This window comes from Globicephala melas, chromosome 6, assembly GCF_963455315.2.
Source record: "Globicephala melas chromosome 6, mGloMel1.2, whole genome shotgun sequence".
NCBI classification, from domain to species: Eukaryota; Metazoa; Chordata; class Mammalia; order Artiodactyla; family Delphinidae; genus Globicephala; species Globicephala melas.
The window spans coordinates 4,012,454-4,036,949 of NC_083319.1; the positions used below are offsets into that span (position 1 = coordinate 4,012,454).

Below are 24,496 nucleotides of genomic sequence, written 5' to 3' on the forward strand. Positions count from 1 at the left end.
TCTGGCTGAGGGCGCCCAACACAGGACAAGGCCTCTGATGGTCAGTGCAGGCTCAGTGAAGGTAGAGCAATGATTCTGAGTCCCCTGTTCACTTAGAGCTGAGTGACCTTGAGAGCTGAGGCCACTGTTCACAAATAAAAAGTCAAAATCACGGAGCACCCAGGGGGTGTTCTTACTAACACTAACTACTGCCGACAGTCATTCAGCCAGTGGTGGGCCCCTCCTCCCTGGGCTCCTCCAGCCCCCTTTCACCAGCCAGGGCTGCAGCTGGCGACAGGCTGGACCTCGTGTCCGGAAGTCCTGCCAGGAAAACAAGGAAGGGAGTGTAGGGGGGGTGGTGGTAGGGGCGGCTTGAACTTCTTTTCTGTACCCCGTGTCCACTGCCGCCTCCAGGACTGCCTGTCCCAGCCATGCGCTCATGCGCTGAGCTGGCCCCAGCAGGTGGCATACGGGGTAGGACGGAAGGATGGGGGTGTACAATCTCACATCTCCAGGTCTACACTACCACCCGGCCCAGCCCCCGCCCGGTTGCGTTTGGGGCGGCTGGAGGTCCTAGGGGGCACAGGAGGAACAGAGCAGGTGGCGGAGGTGGGAGACGCGCTGTGACTCTCCGGTGCGCTGCGCGCGAGCGCGCGGCAAGGCGGGGCTCACGTGCACGCGACGTCCACGGGCCCGCGCAGGCCCCGTGTGCGCTCCCGGCCGTAGACTCTAGGCCCTGCTGCCCCGGCGGGGTCCACCCGCGTCACCCGGCGAGAGGGAGACCGCTGCGCGTCCCCGTGCTCGCTCGGCGGGGTCCGCCCCTCACACCTGCGGTAGGCAGGGCAGGGGCGGGGCGGGGCGGGGCCGCGGCGGTCCCCGCCCACCCGGCCGGAGCCCGGGAGCCCGGGCGGAACCCAGCAGCGGGGCCCGAGCGGCCGGCGGCGCGGCGCAGACAATGGGAGCGGCGCTGGCGGCGGCGGTGGCGCTGGCGGAGCCCCGGGCCCGGCGGGGACGGGAGGCCGCGCCATGAGCCCCGCAGCCGGGCGCCCCCCTGCGCCGCGCGCGGGCCGAGGCCAGCGGCCTCTGCGAGCCCTGGGCCCCGCCCTGGGGCCGGCGATGTGCTGCCAGGGCTGAGGATGATGGTAGATTGCCAGGTGAGTGCCCCGCCCGGCCGCGACCGCCCTCCCCACCGCCAGGGGGTGGAGGAAGGACCGCGTGCCCGCCCCCCCCCCCCCGCCCGCACCCCATCCAGCCGGGAAGGAGCACCGCGCCGAGTCCACGCTGAGCGCGCGCTTACGCAACAGTTCCGCGTCCCACCCTTCCTGGTACAGCTGGGAAACTGAGGCCAGGAGAAAGACACGGACTGGCCCGGGGCCACGAGGTGGGCAGAGTCCAGAAGAGAAGGGAGGGTTCCAGCCTCCAATGCCAGTGCTCAGCCACTATCATGGGGTTTCCTTTGGGAATGAGAGCCCCTAAGATTCCGGGCGACCCCTGTTCACCCCCACCCATGAGGGGCCCTTTCCTCTCGGTATCCCGACGCGCCCACAGGTACATACACACACATTGACTTCACAGGTGGGGACCATGGCGTAGATCCAGAGGAGAGTGGACACAGAAGTGACAAGGGGGAAAGAAGAAATTGGTTGGAGGCAGCTCTACCACGGGGCAGGACCATCTAGTCTCCTGGCAACATGCCCAGGGCTCAAAGCGTGAGGGACAGAGGTGCCAGGCAGACGGGCTGGGCGTCTCCAAGGTTCCCGGGGGTCGGCGTAGGCAGGAACAATCCCCAGGGCAGCCTGGAGAGGACAGTTCCTCGGGTCCTGCATCCACCACTCTGGGCGCCTGGAACTAGGATGAGATTCCCCCGTAGTGTGGAGGGAATTACAGGAGAGAAGTCCTCGGTTTACTCCACTGTAATTTGGGGTGCATAGATGGAGTGATCCCGAGGGTCCTGCAGCTCGTAGAAGAGTCTTTTGGCCTTGGTTCTCCATCCCTGACCCACTGTGCTCCAACTCTTCCGAGTAGAAAATGCTTTCTACTCCTTCGAGGTCCTTCTGAGCAGGGGGCAGCCTGGGGGCCTGGGGACCTGGGGACCTGGGTGGTACAGAATGAGGCAGAGCATTGGACCACGTCTTTGTTGGCACCTGGGGGTCCTCATTTGGAAGTGGGTGGAGTCACTGCCCTGGTTGGAGTGAGGAGGCGTCCGGAGTGAACTGGACACCAGGACAGTGGCGGGAAAGAGGGGAGCAAGAGAGGCTTCTGAGGTTCTGCACATCGCCCCTGGAGCCGGCATGTCCTGCTCCTTTGCCCCTCCGGGGTAGGGAGAGTCGCTGCCTTGACTACACCCAAACAAAGGTGTGTGTTTTGTTTTCTGGTTTTCCTGCCTGGGGCTGCAGTGCTGGGGATGACCACCAGGGGGCGGGCTGTGCTCACTCTGCTCAATGGAGCAACTGGAGCAGGGAAGGGGCACACGGGAGTCATTCTGGGCATCCCCCTGCCTCCGACCCAACAGGCACCTTTTATTGCTAGCCTCCAGGTCCACAATATGAGCTGCTCAGAGGCAGGAGGGGGCTCCAAGATCCTCTATTGATTCAGCTACTGTGCCCTGGGCACTCACCCAGGAGCTTACAGCTTGGAAGGGCAGATGGACAAAAGCAGGAAAGCAAATCCCCGTGAGAGAGAAGAGCAAGTGCTCTAGGGAATGAGTCAGGGCCCTGGAAGGAGGGCCAGGAGCCCCTGGAGGGTCTAAAAGGCCTCCAAGGTGACGTTGATGCTGTGACCAGAGAGACAAGAGCAGCCTAGCCCTGCACACTCTGTGAGCAGTGAGCCTGGGGGAAGGTCAAAGGTGCAGAGACTTGGAAACAGAAGATTTTGTAGCCAGGAGGAAGTGAGACAGGAGCCAGTGTGGCTGGGAGAGCTGAGAAGGAGAGCGGGGAGGAGGGCAGGGCAAGACCTGGAAGGACGTCCCGGTGTCTGTGCCCGGCGACAGCATCCCCCAACGTAGCGCTTACAAGGACAAACACTGACCCTCTCAGTGTCTGTGACCAGGAGGCAGGCTCAGCTCAGCTGGGAGCCTCTGCCTCGAGGTCCCCCAGGAGGCTGGGCTGTGGTCTCAGCTGAGGCTCAGTGAGGGAGGGGTCCGTCTCTGAGATCATTCTCGGGTTATTGGTGGGATTCATCTAGGCAATGGGTGGGTGCAGAGAGATATTCCGGAAGGAAATGTCCTGTGGTCAGGGTTGATTTGAGGAGGGGAGGTTATGATGCTGAAGATGAGAATGATGATTGGGTCTGGCATCTTCCAAGTGCTCACCTGCGCTCCATCCTCACTGCCCCGGGTCACCTGCGTGGTCATCAGGTTCCTGGGCTCTGCCTGGAACACTGGCTTGGCTGCACTTGGCTGGGGTAGCAGAGGTGGGACTTGGTCCACTGGAGGTGGAGTGGTGTATTAGTTTCCTTTAGCTGCTGTAACAAAGTACCATAAACTGTGTGACTCAAAACAACAGAAATTTATTCTCTCTTAGTTCTGGAGGCCACCATGCTCTTCGAAGACTCTAGGAGGGGATCCTTCCTTGCCTCTGCCAGCTTCTGGTGGTTGCCAGCAATCCTTAACGTTCCCTGCCTTGTAGACGCATCCCTCCAAACTCTGCTTCCATACTCACATGGCCTCCTCTGTGTGTATGTGTCCAGTTTTCCCTCTTCTTATAAGGACACTGGTCATTTGATTAGGGCCCACCCTACTCCAGTATGACCTCAGCCTAACTTGATCATGTCTGCAAAGACCCTATTTCCAGAGAAAGACAAATATCATGTGATATCGCTTATATGTGGAATCTTTAAAAATGGCGCAAATGAAGTTATTTACAAAACAAATAGAGTCACAGATGTGGAAAACAAACCTATGCTTACGAAGGGGGAAAGCGGTGGGGGGAATAAATTGGGAGATGGGATTGACATGTACACACTACTATATATAAAACAGATAACTAATAAGAACCTGCTATATAGCACAGGGAACTCTACTCAGTACTCTGTAATGGCCCATATGGGAAAAGAATCTAAAAAAGAGTGGATATATGTAGATGTATAACTGATTCACTTTGCCGTACAGCAGAAAGTAACACGACATTGTAAATCAACTATAATCCGGTAAAAATTAATTTTAAAAAAAAAGAGTGCTCCTAAAAAAAAAAGACTATTTCCAAATAAGGTCTTATTCACAGGTGCACAAGGTTAGGACTTCAACTTACCTTTCGTGGGGACACAGTTCAGTCCACAACAAGGACACAGAAGTGATTCTACCCCCGAAGGCCAGGTACCCAGGTGTCCTCAGGGATGGGAGCAGCAGTTGGGGTCTGATCAGGTCTCCAGGGCTTGGCCCCCGGCTGGAGGTTTTGGGGTGTGAGTGGAGCCTGGGGGTGCCCTGTCGGGGACAGCACGGCTCCCCAGCTCGGCGCGTCCTGACGCAGCACCAGCAGGTGGCGCTGTGCCCTCCTTGCCACGGCCCCGGCGCGGCTCTGAACAGCCGCGGCGCGTAGACAAAGGTCTCACCTTCCAGTTGCGAGGAGACGACAGACACAAAATTGTAAACAGTCCAGGAGCACAGTCAGTTCAGAGGTGACGCGCTGCGGAGGAAATCAAACGAGGCGGGGCCCCGGGGTAGTGACTGGGTGGCGACCTGGATGGGCCGCCACGGGGCCCGACCCCGTCAGACCCACAAGGGTTAGTTTTTCGTTTCCTGCTATACCTGCAAGCTGAGCCGACCCTTCTCAGCTGCTTGCAGGGGCCCTGCAGCTATGATTACACCGGGGGTGGTTTCCAGACAGCTCTCCCATTACCGCCGGCCGGGTGTCCGTGCGTCCCAGATGTTGGGGGGATCACAGAAGGCAGCCATGGGGATGGGTGGGCAGGCCGAGCAGGTCAATGCTTGAGGGGGCCCTTCCCCAGAGACCCTGCCCAAAGGGGGCGATGCTGCCTGAGCTCTCCCACGGCCTGCCTCGTGGGGTTCTGCCCGGTTGTACAAAGCAGGGAGCACCATCTGTTGCCGAGGACCAGGGCCCCTGGGCTCCCCGAGGCATCACTGAGATGCAGCAAAGTGCCCCGCGTGGCCCTGGCCCGGGAAGTGGAGGCCGTTTCTTCCTGTGTCCTTTGGGCGCTTCCGCAACTCACAAGGCCGGGGCCAGTAGCCCTTGGCGGTGGGTCACTGAGGGATTTACGCAGCGGATGTTCATCGAGGGCCTCAGAGCTGAGCACTTGGCCCGTGCGGAGCACCTTGACTCCCATCTGAGGGGATCTGACCATAGACACGAGGGACAAGGGTATAGGACAAGCAATAGATCCAGTGGGGAAGGCATTGGGCTGGGACCCTGGGGACCTGGGTTTGGTGGCCGCTCGGCCAGCAGTGGCACACTGGCCACGGGGCCACGCTCTGTAGAGTTCTAGGCCACTCCCACACCTCCATCCCGGGCTGCGGAGATGCCTGTTGTAACGACAGCCAGCCCATGGCACCTTCCCTGCGTCTGGCCTTGGGCTGCAGTGTCTCGCTGTATCTGCAAGATCAGCACTGCTGCCATCCTCACTTTTGGGAAACTGAGGCCCTGGAAGGCCAAGGGACTCCCACAGCTAGATAGTGGCAGGCCTGGTGAGGGCGCGTCCCTGCGTGCAGACAAGCCTGGGAGGGGCTCGGCATGGGCATGGGCGTTGGGGGCAAATTCCTTCCAATTACAGTGAGCTCCCAACGGTCAGGGCAGGGCAGGCCCCAAGGTGGTGGTTAACAGCGGGAGTGGAGACGTAAACAGAGCTAATGAACCCCTTTGTCCTCACCCCGCTGTAATGAAGGCCTTGGACTCTGTTCTCTGCATTTTCTTAGGGTTCTGGGTTTTTGAACCTCAGTGAGTCTTCTCTTAGGGTCACGGCTGAGTGGTCTCCCTGGGGGTGGGGGAATGAGGTTTTGGGGCGTCAGTGTCTCCTCCCAGGGCAGCCAGGCCAGGGTGAGGAGGTGGAGAGGAGAGGGCATCCCCCTAAAAATGATAAGTCCCAGGAGAAAGGAGAGTTCCCATGGCAACCGGGAGGAGTTGCTTGGCAACTACGGGTCCCCAAAATACTTGCCTGCAGGAAGGCTCAGGGCTGGGGCTTTCCCATGGCGTGTGTGTAGCCTTAGCCACTCTGTGGCTGGTCTACCACACCCTCCTCTTCCACCCAGCAGCCTCAACCTCAGAGTCTTCCTGAGGGAAACCCTAGCCTGCTCCCCGCTCCCCATTGCCCCACCCTGCCAGCCAGCCACCTGCATCAGGCCAGTCTCCTAGCAACGGCTATTTCCTGGACACCTGAGTGACAGTTGATGGTAGCAGAATGTCATAAAGTGCAGGGTCAGAGGGCACAGCAGGTGGAACCCAGTACCAGCCAGGGTTGGGGGGAGTATGGTGTCTTGTGCTTTGCACCCCCTGCACGCTGAAGCCATGAGTCACCTGGGCCTGGAGCAGGGCGGCAACGCAGGGTGTTGCTGGAGGGGGCGACGGGTAGAGCGCTGAGATAGAAGATTTCTGTTCTGGGCCGCCTTGGAGACTTGGCTGTGTGGCCCTGGCATGCCCCTTCTTACTAGCCTCAGTTTCCCCGTCTGTAGTCACAGCTACCCTTGTACCCGTGTGTTCACCATTCAGTGCATAAATTATGCCACCTATGGGGCCTTGGGGTGGGAGGGTGAGGGACCAGGACCAGGCCAGGCACTGCTTCTTCATCTGCCCATCTGCATCCGTCTCCACGGTCCAGGGGAGGCAGGCGGCCTCGTGGTTAAGGCCATTCACTGGCTTTGGAGATGGACACCTGTGTCTGTATCCCAGCTCAGTGCTTAGCACTCAGTGTCCTGGAACAGGCATTAAACCCGTGGTGGCTCACTGCTCCCCAGTGTGAGGAAATGGGGTGCCACGGGGATGGAAGGCAGTCCGGCCCTGTGGGCCTCTTAGGGGCTGCTTTAGTTTGTGGGCGCCGACCCCGTGCCCAGCAGCCCCAAGAACAGGGATGAGGGCTGTGGGTAGCCAGGAAGGAGCCCCTCGACCACAGGACAGGGTGGCGTGTTGGAAGGGAGGAGAGGCTGGCCCCACTCTGGTAGGGGCCAGGCTGCCCAGTGGTTGGATTTTGGAGCTGGGCAGGGAGGAGTGGGACTGCTGGTGACCCCGAGCCAGGATTCTAGACTGACCGTGACCGTTCACTCTCTGAGTGACCTCGGGCCATCGTCTCACCCCTCTGTGCCTCCCTGGCCGCATCTGTCAAACGGGGAGGGGGCGTGCCCACCTCCAGGGTTGGGGGAGGCTCCGGCGGCACCCGGTAACCCGGTGCTGGACACCTGTGTTCGGCGTGCGGGCAGCGCGGGGCTGCCGGACGATCCTGGCCTTGACTGCCCAGTTCCCGCAACCCCGTCCCCAGCCCTCTCTTCGAGCGCAGCGGGAGGAGGGGGCGGGGCGAGGACGGCGCAGACAATGGCCCGGGACCCGGGCGCCGGCAGCAGTGCCCGGAGCGGGGCGTGGCGGCGCGCCCCTGCCGGCGTTCATGCTGGTGGTCCCGCAGAGCGCGCGGGCGGACGAGGTGAGCCCCAGCCCCGCGGGCGGCCGGGGAGGACGGGCAGGAGGCCACCGGCGCGGGAGGGAACCAAGACGCGGGGGCACTGCCCCCACCCACCCTGGGCTTTCTGCAGGGAGGGAGCTCAGTTCACCGAAGTGAGGCAGCTGGGCCCTTCCCCCACTCCACCCCACCCCTCAGGGTAAGAGGGGGCGGGTCCACCCCGGGGCTGGGGGGGGGCACCCCAGATCGTCCCCGCTTTCTGGGTTGGGGTCCAGAACCGGTTTACTGGGGGAAGGCACAGGGCCTCTTCTCTGGTACCACCTGAGAGTCCAGGTGTGCCCACCTGACTCTTTGGAGCTGCGGTGGGGAGGGGGTGACCCTGGACGGTGGAGAGGAAAGTCCCCTTGGCCAGTGAGTGACCCTGAGCCCCAAAACTTACCCACCTCCCAGCCCCTCCACTCTTGGAACTCCACCGTGACCACAGGCCTTTGTCGCAAGAGGCCCTTTCCCAGTAACTGTCCAGCTCAGAACTGGGAGGGTGAGAACGTGGGGGGGAGGTGAGGAGGACAGTGTTGAAGCCATTGGGGCTGCCACCATCTGAAATGAATCTGTTCCAACGAGATTCTTGCTGCTACCCACCCCCATCTGTCTGGGCTGTGGCCCATCTCCATCACCATCTGTAAGGGAGGCCCTGGCCCCTGGTCATGTGGGAGGTGAGGCTGTCTAGAGGTCAAAGGGGAGAGAGAAGTCTGGGGCGATTTGCGGCATCCAGACAGGTAGATGCCTTCGCTCCTCCCTGCCTTGCTTGCCTCACCTGTGGACTCCCTGGATGTCAAGGTGTGTGAAATGTCCCTGAAGCACCTGGCACGGGCACAGGCAAGCCCTCTGCAGGTGGCAGGAAATGCCTTTAACCCTTCAAGAAAGGCAGGTGGCCGTGTGGCCCACCAGCTGTGTGGACAAGCAGTGTTGACCACCCTTGGAGAGCTGGGGGCAGGGCGCCAAGTTGAATCCCCGCATATTTCCAGCTGGGGAAACGGGCCCAGAGAAGCTGAGAAGATTGTCCAGGCCGTACGGTGAGCTTTCCCTGCGTAGCCTTCTTCCCTAAAGCCTGCGTTCCAGGCCCCTGACCAACCCCCCACACCGCTGCCCCCATAGGGACTGGAAGGTGCGGACTGGAAGGTTGCCCTTTGACCTTCTAGTTGCTCGGGGTTGAAGTTCAAGGGCGAGGCAGTCCACCTGGCCTGAGGCCCTGGGTGGCCAGGGAGGTGGCAGCTGCGGACTTTGGGGGCAGGGAGCTTGTAGGTGGGCAGTGCCGCGTCCACGTCACGGCAGACGACTGCAACGACTGCCATTCTCCAGGATTTCAAAAACAGTTTCTTTCACGGCCACTTGGGACCAGGAAATCCCAGCACAGAGTACGGGCCTCCTTCCTCTCTCACCAGCCCTGCCGGGAGCAGGCATGGGGTGTCCCTGAGGAAGCGTGCTCACTGAGTCTGGGGACATGGGGTGGCCATCGCCTGGCAGTGTGAGGTACAGGCGAGGCTCCTGGGGTTGGGTGTCCCATCCTGCACATGGACATGCGAATGTCTTGGGAGCATCCCCCTGCCTTTGGGTGAATATGTGCACGTCTGAGTGAATTTGTGACCACGTCTGTCATCACGTGCCAGTAGTGGGCACGGCAGTCCGGCAGTGGCTGAGTGAGCACACGTGTGAAAGGACACGTGCAGACTCACGACTGGTGCCTGGGGGAGGGAGAGCCTGGATCGTGAGAGCACAGGCGTGTGTGCACATGCGAGCATGCAGGCATCTTGCCTTTTCAGAGCACCAGGCCCAAGCCTTGACCATGAGGAGGCCGGACCTCTCAACCTCTCATCTTTAAATGGGTTGAGAAGTGTGCCCAGCTCACAGGGCTCTAAAGTGCTTAGCACATGCCTGGCACGCGTGGGCACGCTCTTGCGGTCGCGTGGAGACCTATACAGCTCTTGGAGGGTCCCCAGGCAGAGGAGGCCAGCTGGTGCCTTGGCGCCCCTGTCCCTTGTCCCAGGTATGAGCAGGTGAAGGCCCTGGAGTGTCGCCTTCTGTGGGAGGAACCAAGGAAGGAGCAAAGTCCAGGGCTTGGCAGAAGGACAGAGGACGGTGGGAGGGTGGGACAAAGGCCGTGAAACCGTCACTCAGCCCCAGGGCACCCTCTCGCCCTCCCACCCCCCACCGTCCTGCTGGAGAAGAACTGTGAGAAAGAAGGCAGTGGGCACCAGCCCCACCATCTCCCGCAGCCAGCTGGAGCCCCAGGTCCTTTTCAGAGGCCAGGACAGCTCAGGAGGTCCCCCTCTGAAAGGGCAGCCCCGCTTCCCAGGCCCTGGGCCCCCGCAGGCGGGTGGGTGGCAGCGCCGGGTACGCAGTGTCCCTGGCACGGCAGGCAGCCTCCTCACCACAAGAGCCCGTTTGTCCTGCCTCCCCTGGCCCTGAAGCCCTGACTGACCAGGCCCCGCTGGGCACAGGGGCCTGACTGTGGGCTCAGCTCCCGCCCCCACCCCAGCCTCAGTAGGCCTGGCTGGGCTTCGGGAAGGGGCTCTCTAGGCCAGGCCTAACCACGCCAGAGCGAGCTCTGCTTACCCGACGAGCAGAGACCCGTTCCCGAAGAATTGTTACTGAGCTGGGGACTCACGAAGGAGAAAAAAACCCCAGGTGGAACCAGAGCTGAATCGACTGCCCACCTCCCCCGACCGACATCCCCAGGCAGGCTGGCTTCTGGGAGCCTCCAGGCTCCTGTTTTCCAGAAAACCTGGCTTCCCCATTGCTCCTGCCTGGGCATGCCCTCCACCTGTGCTCCCAGCCCCACTCTCTGGAAAGCGTTTTGATGGCAGATTGGCAGACTGGGCTTCGCCCTTCCTCTTTGCCATTCCTCAGGCTCCTCTCTAGCCTCACCACCTCCTCCAGGAAGCTTTCCTGGTCATCTTCCCAGATGGAGCTCATTGGCCCCAAACCCTGAATATTTTCGAGTCCAGGAACTTAGAAGCCGGAGGGACCACCTGGACCACGGAGTACTTGTTGAGAGCCCACGGTGTGCCAGGAAATGTTTCAGGGGTCGATACGTCAGGGAACAGTGTCCCTGCTATCAAGGAGCTTAGACCCGTTCCAATAAGAGAGGGAAGAACTGAAAAGATGCTTAGAACACAGTGGCCTTTGCACTCCTGTGATGGTGTGCGTGTGCACGTGTGAGTGACACAGTCATCCATCTGCCCATCGGCAGTGTGAGAACCCACCACGGGCCGGTCCTCGTTCCAGGTACTTGGGTATGAGGGCGAACGGGGCAGATTGAGCTTATAGCCCAACTGAGTGGTGAGACACGAACCAATCCCACAGTGGGTGATTGTTTTTTTTGTTGTTGTTGTTTTTGTTTTTGCCGTACGCGGGCCTCTCACTGCTGTGGCCGCTCCCGTTGCGGAGCACAGGCTCTGGACGCGCAGGCTCAGCGGCCATGGCTCACGGGCCCAGCCGCTCCGCGGCACCTGGGATCTTCCCGGACCGGGGCACGAACCCGCGTCCCCTGCATCGGCAGGCGGACTCTCAACCACTGCGCCACCAGGGAAGCCCTGGATGATTGTTTTATTAACATTTTATTGGTGGTACTTTCTCAGCTCGTCCACCTTATTTAAAGTTGCAGCTCTCCAATCCCATTACTCTATTCTATTTTTTTCTTCTCTAGCATGCTTGCCTTCAAACAAGTATTTTACTTATTATACTGCAGGACCAGAAGCTGATCTTTATCTGTTTCATTCCCTGGTATATTCCCAGCACTTGAGCAGGGCCTGGCATCTAGTACCTGCTCAGTTAATCAGTGGTGGTCTGAGTGTGGTGCTGTAGTTGGGCCCCCGGGGCCACTCTGGTCTGCAGATGGTGCAGGCTGAAAACCCCGTTACCAGTCCCTCAGGGATGCAAGATAAACTGAAATTGCTTAGAGATTTTTACGGCAATTGGATGTTGCCGCGACATTTCAATTGCATTTTACGACAGTGTCAGTCAGTCCCGATTTGGGGATTAAAAAGGAAAACCACTGATTCTTCCCCACAGAGTGTCCTAGGCTACTTGAGGATAAGGTTTTTTGAACATGTGGCCTATGCCAGGCCCCATCCTAAGTGCTTCCATCCGATATTGCATTTAACCCATGCGAGCTTTTGGAAGCAGAGGTCATCCCCATGTGTGGCTTCGGACCAGGCTCAGCGCGGGGTGGGGAGAAAGTCACTTGCCAACTCCCCCAGCCAGTGAGTGGCAGGCTCTGGGTTTGAGTCCAGACTCCGTCTACCTGGAGCCCCAGCTCGTGGCTGCCACTCTAATCCATGGAGTTGGATGTTGAGCTCCTTGCCGAGCTGGACGCGGGTGCAGGCCCGAAGGGGCGGGGAACTGTCCTCGGCTGCCACGGGAGGGGGCCGCTGGCACCCTTGGCCCGGCTAGATCCTGCTGGCGCAAAGCCATGGGGAGCAGCTGGGGCAGGGCCCGGATTCTCAGATCCTCGGCAAACTGTGTGACTCAGCGGGCTGGTTAAAGGGGCCGACGGGTGGACAGCCCGAGCAGGGGAGCCCTGTGGCCAATGAATCAGTAGTCAGAGCAGCTGACCGCTGGGTTACTGTCCTGCCTGGGGCGGGGCCAAGCCTCAGCTCTCCCTCTGTCTTTCTCCCTCCCAGCTCCCCTGGCAGATGCTCCCTGTGGCTCTGCCGTTCCCAGGAGTCCCCACGTCTCCCCAGCCTGGAAGAGGGGACAAAGCCTCCCGGTTCGGGCGTGTGGCCTTCCACAAGTCACTCTGAGGCTCAGGCCCCCGATGGCCTTCATGTAAAGAGGGACCCCCTGCCCATGGAAGGGCACCTCGAGGATAGACTCTCCCTCGGCTCTTATGAAAAGCTGGGAGCAGCTTGGGAACAACAGCCCCAAAGCCAGACTGCTGTGTGGCTTTGGGTGAGTTCAGTGCCGTCTCTGAGCTCTGTCCCCAAGCTCACCTGCAAAACTGCCTCACACATTGTGACAATTAAATGATATCCACACTGGCATCTCAGTGAACAGCAGAAATACTAGGGAGGTCGTTGACTCCGGTTTAGGCATGGAGTTGGGGGTGGGGGAGGTGAACAGGGAAGTGGATGTCAGAATCTCAAGCTGGGCCTCATACAGCGGACAGACCACCCACCCTGCTGACGGGGACCCAGCAGCCCCAAACCTGCCCGTGCTGCCAGGAACAAATCCACTTTAACCCAGTGCACAGTGGAGGACAGCAAGCTGCCCTGGGGACCGGACAGGCCCAGGCATATACCTGGGGTTGGCACTGACCATCTGTGCAGCCGCGGGCAAGTTGCTTGCCCTCTCTGGGCCTCGGTTTTCTGTTTTACAGCAGAGGTAGTCGCCGTGGCTTCATCTGTTTCACAAATGCTGGGTGGAAAGGTGTTTTGTCTCATCAGTAGCCGCTTCTGCCTGCAAGGCTTCTATTTGCCTTAGGTGAACCCCCCCCGGACCTAAGCCCCTCTCCCAGCTTGTGGGGCTGGGCCACTGGTGCGCACGGCTGTGGCATCACCCCTACCTAGCAGAGCCAGGCTGGTGGTGACTGTGTTGAGAGACCTGATGATGGGCCTCAGGTTCCCAGAAATGAGAGGGAGGAGAACCGGGCTGTCCCCACCCCCAGCAGGACCCCAAGTCAGGTCAGGAGGCTGCAGGAAACAGGAACGAAAGCTTGGCCCCAGGCCTCTCCCGCCTGCTTCCTGGACAGGATGTTGTGCTGAGTAAACAGCTTGAATTGGAGTCACCACTCTGGCTCTGAGTCACAGCTCCTAGCGACAGCCACACGGTGTTTATAAACAGTGTGCTTCCCACCCACCAGGGCCTGCCCCCACTCCCCGCCCCCGGAGTCTGACGAGGGTGAGAGGACCCCACATGCCGGAGGCAGCAGGCTCCCCTGGAATCCCTCCCCTGCCCAAAGGGCTTGATTCGGGGCGCACGTCTGTGCGTACACGTGTGTCCCCCAGTGGGGTTTTGCTACGTCCGGGCTCGTGTGTGGCTGACGAGGTGCCTTATCCCGGGGCTACCTGCATCGTGGGCAGAGTGCCATTTTCAGGTCACGTGACCTTGGTGTCCTGGGACAGGCGTGGAAGCCGGGGTAGCATCTCAGGGCTGGTGTGCATGTTCCCCGAGGCCACGCCCACCCAGAGCTCCGTGCACAGTACAGGGGCACAGGAATGGAGGTGGAGAAGTGGCGGGGGTGGGGGGGGTTTGCAGGTGGAGCACCCCTAACTGGTCCCAGCCTCAGAGCCCTGGCTCTCCGTGGCCGGTCTCCGTTCCAGGCCGTGACAGTGATGGTGTGGGCCATGTGGTGACACAAGGCCGGCAAGGAACAAAGGCGCCTCTGCTCTGCCCTACACGGGTGGGAGGAGGGGTGGATGGGCCCCGCCTCTCCCCCCCTCGCCCCTCCTCCTCAGGGCTCCTGCCTTTCTTGCCTGCAGCTGGTCCTGTCCTACCTCCTGGCTGTGACTCAGGCCCTCGGCCTTCCCAGAGCTCAGGGCCCACTGCTCGGGTCCAGCCCTGCCCGGGCCTGGCCTGGCTCACAAAGGAATGGCCCAAATGTCTCTGAGGCCAGGCTGACCTGTGCGGGGGCCTAGGGTCATTGGAGAAGAGCCCAGGGAGCCTTGTCTGGTGCTCAGGAGCTCCGGGAGGGAGACGTGCCACCCGGCACGGATCCTGGTACCCGGGAAGCCCTCAATAAATGCCTGTCAAATCAAAGGCATTAGCACACAGACACACCTAACTGGGCAGCCTGGCTCCCTATTGGCTCCTGTGACCCCACCCCTGCTTCTTCTAAAGGCGTCTTGAAGCTCTCCGCCACCCCCAGGAATGTCCTCACTGTTGGAAAGGCTTTCCCATCCCATCGCCCACCCGCTCATCCCTGCCACAGCGCTGGGCCCAGGGACCAGGAGGCCATGGCTCGGGGAAGGCCCTCCCCCATTTCATCCAATGCCCCCAAGGCTAGGGAGAGCTCGCTGGTCCACTTCCAGGGCAGCCAAACCGCATCGAGGGGTGCCCGAGGTCACATGGCCAGTCAGCTGGCAACACAGGGGGAGAGAGGCCAAGGGTGGGGTCTGCCCAGGCCCCACAGGGCTGTCTCCCTCCTCAGAACTCTACTGCCCCCTGCCTCACCCATGTCCTGCTGGAGCCTGCACGGGGCTTCTCCCCAACAAGATTGAGCATCTGGGGGAGCCCTGCCATGCCAGCCTGTCCTCGAGAAAGTGGACCAGAGTGTGTCTGCCAGCCCTCTTGGCCTCCCCTCTGCCGGACCAGGGTGACAACAAACATTTCCAAGTTATCCACTGGGATCCGGTTGCAGGACTGCATGCCGAGCTCCCAACAGACCTCACACTGCCATCTGGAGTTTGCTCTTGGAGGTGGAGCCAGGCCACAGTACCCCTGGTGCAGGGGCAACTCCGCCAACATTCACTGAGTGTACGTTACATGCCAGGCCCATGTCCATGGGACACGATCAGAGTGCAGGTCCCCCCAGTTCCAGCCACGAACCAGGCCTGTGCTGAGTTCTTGTTGAATCCTGCAGCATCCTTGTGCCCATTTTACAGATGAGGAAACTGAGGCCACTAAGTCGCTGGCCCAGAGTCTCAGAGCTGCTAATAGAGAGCCCAGTCTCCCAAACCCACCAGTTTCCCAAAGGTCCAGATTAAGAGCCACCATGCACAGAAGGGCTAAGGTGGCTGGGGAGAAGAAGCAGGGGGTGCCTGAGTGGAGGTGAGCATGGGGTGAGTCAGGGCCGAGTGAGTGGGAGGGGGCTGGGGGCAGGGAGGACTTTGGATTCTTCTGTGGGTTGGACAGAAGCCTTTGGAGGGATTTTAGTGCCGGGGAAACATGCTGCACTCTGGGTGCAGACATGAGGTGGGCACCTGCAGGCAGGAAGACGGCTGCCTCGAGGTCTACCTGGAACCCCTCCCACTCAGCCCCCCAACCTCCAGATGCCCACCCACATCCCCGAGAGAAGCCCCACCCTAGGGGCTCCTGTGTCCCGGGAATCCTTTCTTCCATGAAAGAAATTCTCCTGCCCCAGAGGTGGGGGGCGAGGATTCGAATTTGAAAACCTCTGTACACCGCCCCCCCCCATAATGGATCAGGAAACTGAGGCTCAGAGAGAAGAGGAACCTGCGAGTCCCAAAGGGAGGCAGTACCAGGCGGGGGCAGGAACCAGCTCTCGGTTCCGCGGCTCTGAGCTGCCTGCTCTCGGGTTGCCTGCGCCCCACAAAGCCACCGGAAGAGGATGTGAAACACTTGCTCAGAGAGGCAGAGCAAGTGCTGGCGGGGCTTGGTGTCAGGGCGGCATGTTGGGCCCCGGCAACCCCGCCAGGGCCCCGGGGCCTGATGTGCCTGTGGGCTGGCTCCGGACCCCCTGTCCACCCCCTTCTCCTCTCGGCCTCCACGATCCTGCGTGCCCAGCCGGCTGCCCACCAGGGTCCGAGGAGGGTAAGGAAGCAGCCCTTGGCCTCTGGGTCATCCTGGCATCTCTGGGTCTGGGCATCTGGGCTGTGTATGCCGACGAAGGGAGGGTATGTGGGCTCTGCAGAGGTGCACACAGACAGGACCCGGATTCTCCCTGTGATATCTTGGGCAAGTCCTTGCTCCCCGGGGCCTCAGTTTTTCCATTTGTCAGATGTGTGGGTTGGGCTCATCCCATGGCATACAATGTCTGGTTTGCAGCAAAATGAGAAAAATGGAGACAAGGTCGTGAGTTTCCCTTAAAGCCAAATGTATTCATTTAACAATTATCCATTTTTCTGATCGTATGCCCTGCTTGTTACTTTTGGTGGGGTCTTTTCTGAAACGATGGTAATGATAGTGGTGATAGTGGTAATGATAGTGATGGCATTTTTTTTTTTTTTTAACTACCCTACTTGGCAAGATAAACAGTTGCCAACCCTAGCTGGTCCCCGCAGTTTAAAATTAAATCCCATGTCTGGGTGCCAGGGGTGGAGGAGCTCCGAGGGCTGAGTGGCGGGGAAGGCTTCTGGAATTAGATGGTGGCTTAGAGAAAGCGGGGTCTCCTGCGCACCCTCCACAGGGCCTGGCAGGGCTCACACCTGCCTGGGGGCCCCACTGGCCAAGCTGCTTTGACCTCCGTGACATGTACTCGCCACCTTTTCTGACTCTGGGTGGTGATTTCCCCCCAGGCAGGGGGAATGGGGACAGGGCCCCAGGGTGCTGGGGGACACAGCTGGGCCCACCCTAAGACAGCAGGTCTGAGCTGCAGCTACTGGCCCGGCTCAGGACACAGCCCGGTCCACCCACCCTTGGCTGGGTCTCAGCCTGGTAAGAGTGGGAATTCCTGGCCCTGTTTATCACGGGAACAGGTATGACAGCCACGCGGGTGACACCAGGCCTAGGCACTCGGGCGCCCGACTCCACTGGGGCCGGCAGATGGGCAGACAGACTGGCAGAGGCCCTCTCTGGGAGCCCACCCCCGGCCTGGCTCCCACCCCGTGATGGCCCAGGAAGCCAGGCCTGCCGAGCCCAGAGGCAGGAAGGGTTGGGTGTTCCTCGCCTGTGTCTCTGGGGTGACCACCAGACGGAGGGCCGTCGCCCGCCGTGCTGCTCTCCAAAGCCCCACACCTTGGCCGAAGACACCTCTGCCGGCACCGGCCACCGAGGTGAGTTTCCCGGGCAATCGGTGCCTCTGCTGAGAGACTGGCTAGGCCGCGGCCAGGGCCCTTGACGTCCTCCCCTCCCGTCAGAACTGGTGGAAGAAGTTTGGCTGGAAGCTGCCCGGGGAGGCTCCATCTCCCATTCTGGGTGTGAAAGAGGCGGGGGGGGGGGGGGTGGTGGTGGTGGCGGTTACCCTGGTACCCGTGTCTGCCCACCTGGCCGGCTGTCTACCTGCTCCCTGCCCAGGCGGGTTAGGGTGGCTGCGGCTTGTCCTAGCGGCTCCGCGGGTTCATATGATGCGTCTCAGATTACAAAGAGCTCTTGTGCATTGTTTCATCCTCTTTCCTGAGAGCCGAGTGGTGGTGGTATTACTACTACTATTATTATTGTTATTATCCCCTCTTACTGATGGAGAAACTGAGGCTAGGAAGGTGCATAGCAGGGACTTGAACACAAACCTAGGCTCTACGTTTTAAGAGTTTCCCAAACCTACAGGCCCGCTCCTTGGTCGTGTGTGCCCAGCGCTCCGCCGGCGTGGTCCCTGCGAGGGACGGGACCCCTCCCTTTCTGACCTTCCCCTCCGTGATTCTCGTGTGACAGGCTCAGTTTCCACGTGTTTGTGTCCCTTCCGTTTCTCTTCCTCTCTCCTCCCCTGCACTCCCACCTCGGGCTCGTCACACGTTGGATTGGTGGCCTTTGGGGACGTCAGGGACCCCTCAGGGTGCTGGGCCCTGAGCGCTCTGGGAGTGGAGGACAGTCATCAGAGTGGCTCCTGGTCTCACTCTGTGGCCCTGGATCACACGTGTGCCCCTCCGAGTGTCCCCCTTAGCGTCCCAAGAGTTAGAGTCAGGGCCACGCACACCCACCTCCAGGGGAGGAAGGGAGGCCGCACAGCGAGCTCACAGCTCATCTGGAATGCTGGGTATCCTCGTCCTGAGCCACTTCCACGGCTCCGGGCATTGATTCATCTTGTTCTGGTCACCCTGGGACTGCAACGCCCTGTGAGGTCAGAGATTTGGGGCGATGACGATGTCAAACCCCTCCACCCAGGATGGTCTCCTAGATGTTTGGAAGCTTCACTTCCCACCTCCTGACCATTTCTGAGCTTGGCCTCCAGCCTGTGAGGCCGAAGAGGAGGAGGCGGTCCCTGGAAGTTCCCAGGGACCAGCGGCAGAGGAGGTGGGGCTAAGCTGGGCCCACTCGCTGTGCCAACAGTTCCCACGCTCAGCCCAGGTGCATCACCTCCTGCCAAGGTGTGTGCTCACCCGCCCACAGAGGGCTACCCCAGGACTCAGGCTGCCAGGAATGGTGACATCAGGTCAGGGGAATGACCGAGGAGCCTGGCCAGGCCACACCCCTTCCATGACCTCCCCAGGCTCTAAATATAGACCAGAAAAGACAGACAGACCTGGTGACCTCCACCTGCCCAGTGAGAGGTGAAAGGTTTTCCACAAAGGCCTGGTCCGAGTCTGGGTACCTGTTCCTCATTGGGCCACCAGCTCCCTCCATCACCTTGGCCGAGCCCAGGCTGGAGGAGGTGATGACCAAGGCCCTTGTCATCTGGACATTTCCTTGAATGAGTTCTCGCTCTGAGCCACCGTGTGCCTGCCGGGCTTCCCCAGAGTTGCACCCTGGGCCCCAACCCCATTTTCTGGGACCCTGTGCTGGGCAAAGTGATGGGTGGGAAGTGGGAAGCATGGGCTAGGCAGAGAAGGGCTGGCTCGAGGCTCTGAGGACCGCAGCTGTTCTGTGTGAGCCTCACTGGGCGTGGTGAGAGAGGACCCCAGAGATGCAAGCTGGGGTGCACCAAGCAGTTGGTCTTTTGTCTGAGGGCGAGGGGCTGGGGGGCTTTGAAGGGTCAAGACCCCTCCGGTTGCTGTGCATCAGGGGGACCAATGATCAGACGACAGCGGGTAGGAAAAGGGGCCCCAGAGGTTTGGCCTGAGACACCTTTCCCTTAAACCGGAGGTGGCTACTCAGGGGCCTCTGAGCCAGGGAGTGATGGGAAGCCCAGTGGGGTCTGGGGCAAACCCACAAGCAGATGGCCCGGCTGGAGAGGACAGCTGCCTGTCAGCTCCCGCCCGGCCTCCTGTTGCGTGGGAACACAGACCCGGTGCGGCTGGGTTGTCCAAAGTGACAGGAGCAGCCAGAAATGTGGATTTTTCTATGAAATCACCTGACCTTTTACTGTTGGCTCAAAAATGGAAAAGCACTTTGCAAGCCAACCAAAACACACGTGGGCTAGATTTGGCCCGGTTCTCTTCCCAGCTGTCAGCTAGAGACCTGTCTTTTGAGCTTCCCGTGCGAGGAGCGTCCTGCCTACAGGAACGGTCTGTATGGCGATATCGTCCAGGGCTCCTTGTGACGCCCAGGGAAGGACAGATCCACTCTCCGGGGAAAGGCTGTACAGTGCTTTGTACTCGCTCTCCCTCCCAGCAGACTCTCCAAGGGCCCAGGTTAGCATAGACTCGATTTCAGGCTTGCCTGAGGTCCCTGGGTTTGCCTCCAGCCCCATCTGAGCTGCGTGATTCGGTTTCCCAGCTGCCCACTGCCTCGGGCCCCTTGTGTTGTAAGGATGCTCTGAGTGCCCCTTGGGTGTGGAGCGAGGAGCCTGGGAAATGGTGAAGGTGGGGGCGTGGTCACTGCGCTGGCCCCGGGTCCGGAGGTTGCTCCCCTCCCTCCAGGGCTACTGGGAGCCTCAGCAGCATTAGGGGACAAGTCTCAAACTGTGTTCTTTTTCTTTTCTAACTTCTATTACGGAAAATTCCAAAAAGACACAAAAGTGGAGAAAATGGCATAAAGGCACGCAGCGCTCGTGATCACCAAGTGCGGGGCCGCTCGTGCTGCGTCTTCTTCTCTTACCGGCCCCATGTCCTGCCCACCTTCCCCACAGCAAACGATATTGACACAAATCCCAGGCACATCATTCCATCCATCTATCTATCTATCTATCTATATATATATATATTTTTTTTTGCAATACGCGGGCCTCTCACTGTTGTGGCCTCTCCCATTGCGGAGCACAGGCTCCGGGCGTGCAAGCCCAGCGGCCATGGCTCACGGGCCCAGCCGCTCTGCGGCATTTGGGATCCTCCCGGACCGGGACACGAACCCGTGTCCCCTGCATCGGCAGGTGGACTCTCAACCACTGCGCCACCAGAGAAGCCCCATCCATCAATATTTAATACGTTACTCTAATAGTAACCAAAATCCTGTGAGCACACCCGAAAAATGATGTCTATCATCTGGCTATCATCAGATATCCAGTAGTGTTCAAATAATCCCAATTGTTCCTCAGGGTTTTCTTTCTTTTTTAAAAAAAAAAAAAAAAAAAACAGTTGCCCTGTTCAAATCACAATCCAGAATCCGCACGTTGCATTTGGTCGTATGTCCCACCTTTATTTTATTTATTTTTTAAAATATTTATTTATTTATTTTGGCTGCGCCGGGTCTTAGTCGTGACACGCGGGCTTCTTAGTTGCGGCATGCATGCAGGGTCTCGTTCCTCGACCAGGGATCGAACCCGGGCCCCCTGCATTGGGAGCTCAGAGTCTTACCCACTGGACCACCAGGGAAGTCCCTGTCTCACCTTTATTTTAATCTGCAGTTTCCCCTTTGTGTTTTCCCCTGAAATGTATTTGTTGAAACTGGATGGTTTGTCCTGTGAAGATTCCCAGAGTCTGGAATTTGTGGGGTGCATCCTTATATGTGTTTAACATGTTCTGTGCCCTGTCATTCCCCCAAAAGTTTGTTCCGTGCAGAGGCCTGGTTGGATTCAGGTTAGGTTTTTGGCAAGGGCACTTCGTGGGTGGCTCTGTGTTCATCCATCAGGTGGCACCTACGTCCTGGCCCCCTCTCTTTTGCCCTTGGGAAGAGATCTACCCCACAGCTTTGGGGGAGGATCGTGAGGGGACGTGCTTGAGGACCGGGGAGGGGGGCCTCCGTGAACTGCAGTCCCTGGTGAGAAGCTTTACCTGTGCTGTCTTCCCTTTGCTAACCAGGAGAAAACTGTGCCTTGGAGATCGGGTGACTCTTCGGGGGCCGAGGGCTGAGGGGTGGGTGGCACTGGCAGGGAGGGAGGGTCACACAGTAAGAAAGGGGTGGAGCTGGACTTTAAGCCCAGGTATCTCAGTGCCAGCACCTGGCTTCTGTGCTACCTGCCCCTCTGGGAACTAAGGGTGTGCGCGTATGTGTGCGCGCATGTTCACGCAGCTGGAGCAGCAAACAAGCTTGCCAGGACCCAGGAGGGGAGCCCCAAAGTGGGGGGAACAAGGCGGGAGGGGGACAGGCACCAACCAGACAGACACCAACCAGAGGGAACCCCCCCCATCGCCCCCTGCATGCAAATGATGTCCAGGTAGTCGGATGGGAGGCAGCCAGGCCGACTGTGTTGGTGTGTTGCGTCCTGATGGAACTCCCCAGTCCTCACCTCCCCAGCCTGCTTGGGCCCCCCTAACCCCGGCCCCCTTGACCTTCAAGGTCAGAGAGGTAGTGACCTTGGTGCACTCAGGAATCACTTGGCCTCCATGGGCCCCTTTCCCCAGCTGTAAAACGGGCACGAGCTTGCTTCCCAGGCCCCTCCCTGGGAGAAAGAGATAAAGGGAGCAGAGAAAAGAGATAAAGTGAGTACAGGCAGGTGCTGGGCTCTCCAGGCACTGAGAGCTTGGCCCCAGGAGGAGTGTGGGAAGAGAAGCTTCTAGCCCAAGGCCGTGTCCAGTGTCCAGGTCACCGCTGTCTTGGTCTTTGAAGACCTCATTCCTCTAAATATGTCCCACCCACCTCACCCTCCCCTGGGGCTTCCTCAACAGCCTCCTAGGGGTCTCCACCCCCAGCCAAATCTACCCATCTTGCTTTAAAAACGAAAACAACAAACAGAACCCAGCGTTTCTTATTATGTGTGTGTGATTACTAAAATATTTTAGAAAAATTAGCAAATTCTGAGAAGTAAAAAGAAAACAGTGTATAGCACTGCCCAGAAATAGCCACCATTCCTTTTGCAAAGTAGGTCCCTCTAGTCATATCACGCGTGGAATGTCAGCTTCTAAAAGCATGCTCTGCCTCGTGGTTTTCTGACTTTACAGTTATAGCCGAGCATCTCCCTGTATCACTGTCCTACTGTGGTAGGTAATGGCACACGGGGTCCTGACAGTAAGTCTGCATAGGGTGTTTGAGTTGATTCCTTTGGTAGAGTTGTAATTGAGGTTTCCATAAACATCGTTGTACAGGAATCCATGCCCACATCTCTGAATGCTTCCTTAGGGTTAATTCCCAAGAGCAGGATTGTCGAATCAAAGCCATGAGCGTTTTTGTTTTTTTTACCAAATTTATTTTACTGAAGCAGAGTTGACTCATGTTGTGTTAATTTCTGATGTACGGCGAAGTGATTCAGTTATGCATATACACGTTCTTTTTCATGGCATGAGCGTTTTTAATGCCTTTAATAGAAATCACCAAGTTGTTTTCCGTGCGTCTTTGTCAAGGCCTCGCCTTGTGCCTGATGGAGAACCATCCGGCAGGTGCTCAAGCTGCCCACATGGGCACGCAAGTGGGTGGGAGCTGCTGGGCCCCCACTGTCCATGGGTATCTGAGGCCTGGCACACAGTGGGTGCACGAGATATGCTTATGGAATGAGTAGTCTGGACCTGCCCTCTCATTTTACAGATGGGAAACTGAGGCCCAGTGGTATGGAACCAGTTCTGGGGAGGTTGGTGGCATTGCCGGGGCTGCTGACAGCAACTGCAGGCCTCTGTGAGGGCTGAGGCCCGGGGCAGGCCTGGGCAGTGTGCTGGTGTGCGGGAAGGTCCCATTCATTCATCCGTCTACTTGCCTCCTCCGTAGCTTCTAGAAAGCGCAGCTGAGGCTCCCTAGCCCTGCTTCCTCCCCAGCCCTCAGCATCCTTACATCCACCCTGAAGGCTGCCCTGAGACCTTGAGCACTCAAGCCACCAGTGAGTGGCCCCAGGTGACCAGACCAGTGGCAGGTGCCCAGCTGGCATTTGTCTCTTGTGATCCCTCCTCACTCTTGAGTGCTGGCCCCACCTGGTGATGCCTGGTCTGGGTTCTCCCCCTTTCCCCCAACTGCCCCTCCTCAGCTGCCTCCCTTCTGCCTGTACCTCCTCAGGGTGGCCTTAGGGCTGAGACAGTGCAGGCAGAGGCCCCTTCCCCCCGCACCAAATACACACCCCAACCCTTATGACTTCCAAATGCACGTGTGCACTGAGGACCCGGTTCCACGACGCGGGAGCACACAGCGAGGCACAGGCATCGGCAGAGTGAGTGCTATATATGTCAGTTACCCACTGTGATCCTCTCGGGTGACGAAACTGAGGCTCAGAGAGGTTAAGCAACTTGTCCGAGGCCACAGAGCTAGGGAGGGGCTTAACTGGAATTTATGGGAGGTGGAGACCCACTGCTTGGCCACACGTCGACACTTACACAAGTCACACAGCTACACAACCCGTGCGCTGCGCCCGCGCACGCACCCACACAAAGGGCCTAACCGTGGGACCCGCAGCCCCACGACACACGCCGCACGAGCACTGCCTAAGACACAAGCCGCCATCAATCCACCGGGGTTGCGCGCGCGCAGGCGTACACACTCCCCTCCGGCGTCTCTGGCCACTCCCTCTCCTGGCCCCGCCCCTCCACGCCACCGGCCCCGCCTCCCGATCCCCGCCCCTGGCCAGCCGGCCCCGCCCCCGGCCTGACCTCAGCGGGGCCGGGCCGCGGGCTCAGAGCGCAGGCAGGGCCGAGCCGCGCGGGCCGCCGCCGCCGCCGACGCCGCCGCGCGCCGGGCCGGCCCCGCGCCCGCGCCGCCCCGGGTCCCGCGGCCCGGCCGGCCGCCCGCGCCGCTGCGAGCCGCCCATGGTGCAGCGCATGTGGGCCGAGGCGGCCGGGCCTGCGGGCGGCGCCGAGCCGCTGTTTCCGGGCTCCCGGCGGAGCCGCAGCGTGTGGGACGCCGTGCGCCTGGAGGTGGGCGGCCCCGACAGCTGCCCGGTGGTGCTGCACAGTTTCACACAGCTCGACCCCGACCTGCCGCGCCTGGAGGTGGGTGAGCCAGGCTGGCCCGGCGCTCGGCCGAGCGAGGAGTGGGTGGGGGCCCAGCGTCCTTAGCGGGTCACCCACCTCCAGCGGTGGTGGTCACCGCCCCCAGTCCGGAGGTTGCGGAGGGGGAGGGTCCTTCTGCAGAAATCCCCCTCCTTGCGCCAACCCCAAGGCAGCCAGGTGGGCGGAGGGGCTGCCGCCAGCCGGTCCAACAGTTTCGGGACCAGAACCGGGTCTTCGTGCCTCCCTCTATC

General features: G+C 59.8%; 1 protein-coding gene across 8 annotated transcripts in view; it reads left to right on the plus strand.

Annotated features, from left to right (window-relative positions):
- Window positions 1-1,012: 1,012 nt before the first annotated feature.
- The window catches only part of RALGDS (ral guanine nucleotide dissociation stimulator), a 66,922-nt gene continuing 43,438 nt past the window's right edge, over window positions 1,013-24,496 (plus strand). For 5 of the 8 annotated variants that reach the window (XM_060300237.1, XM_060300234.1, XM_030838423.2 and 2 more), the window contains exon 1: window positions 24,042-24,245. In XM_060300237.1, coding sequence (XP_060156220.1) covers window positions 24,063-24,245 — 183 coding nt within the window. In that variant the 5' untranslated portion in view covers window positions 24,042-24,062. Of the gene's footprint in view, window positions 1,134-7,456; window positions 7,558-24,041; window positions 24,246-24,496 lie in introns of those variants that run through there. The other 3 variants (XM_060300238.1, XM_030838426.2, XM_060300236.1) reach the window with 2 other exon arrangements.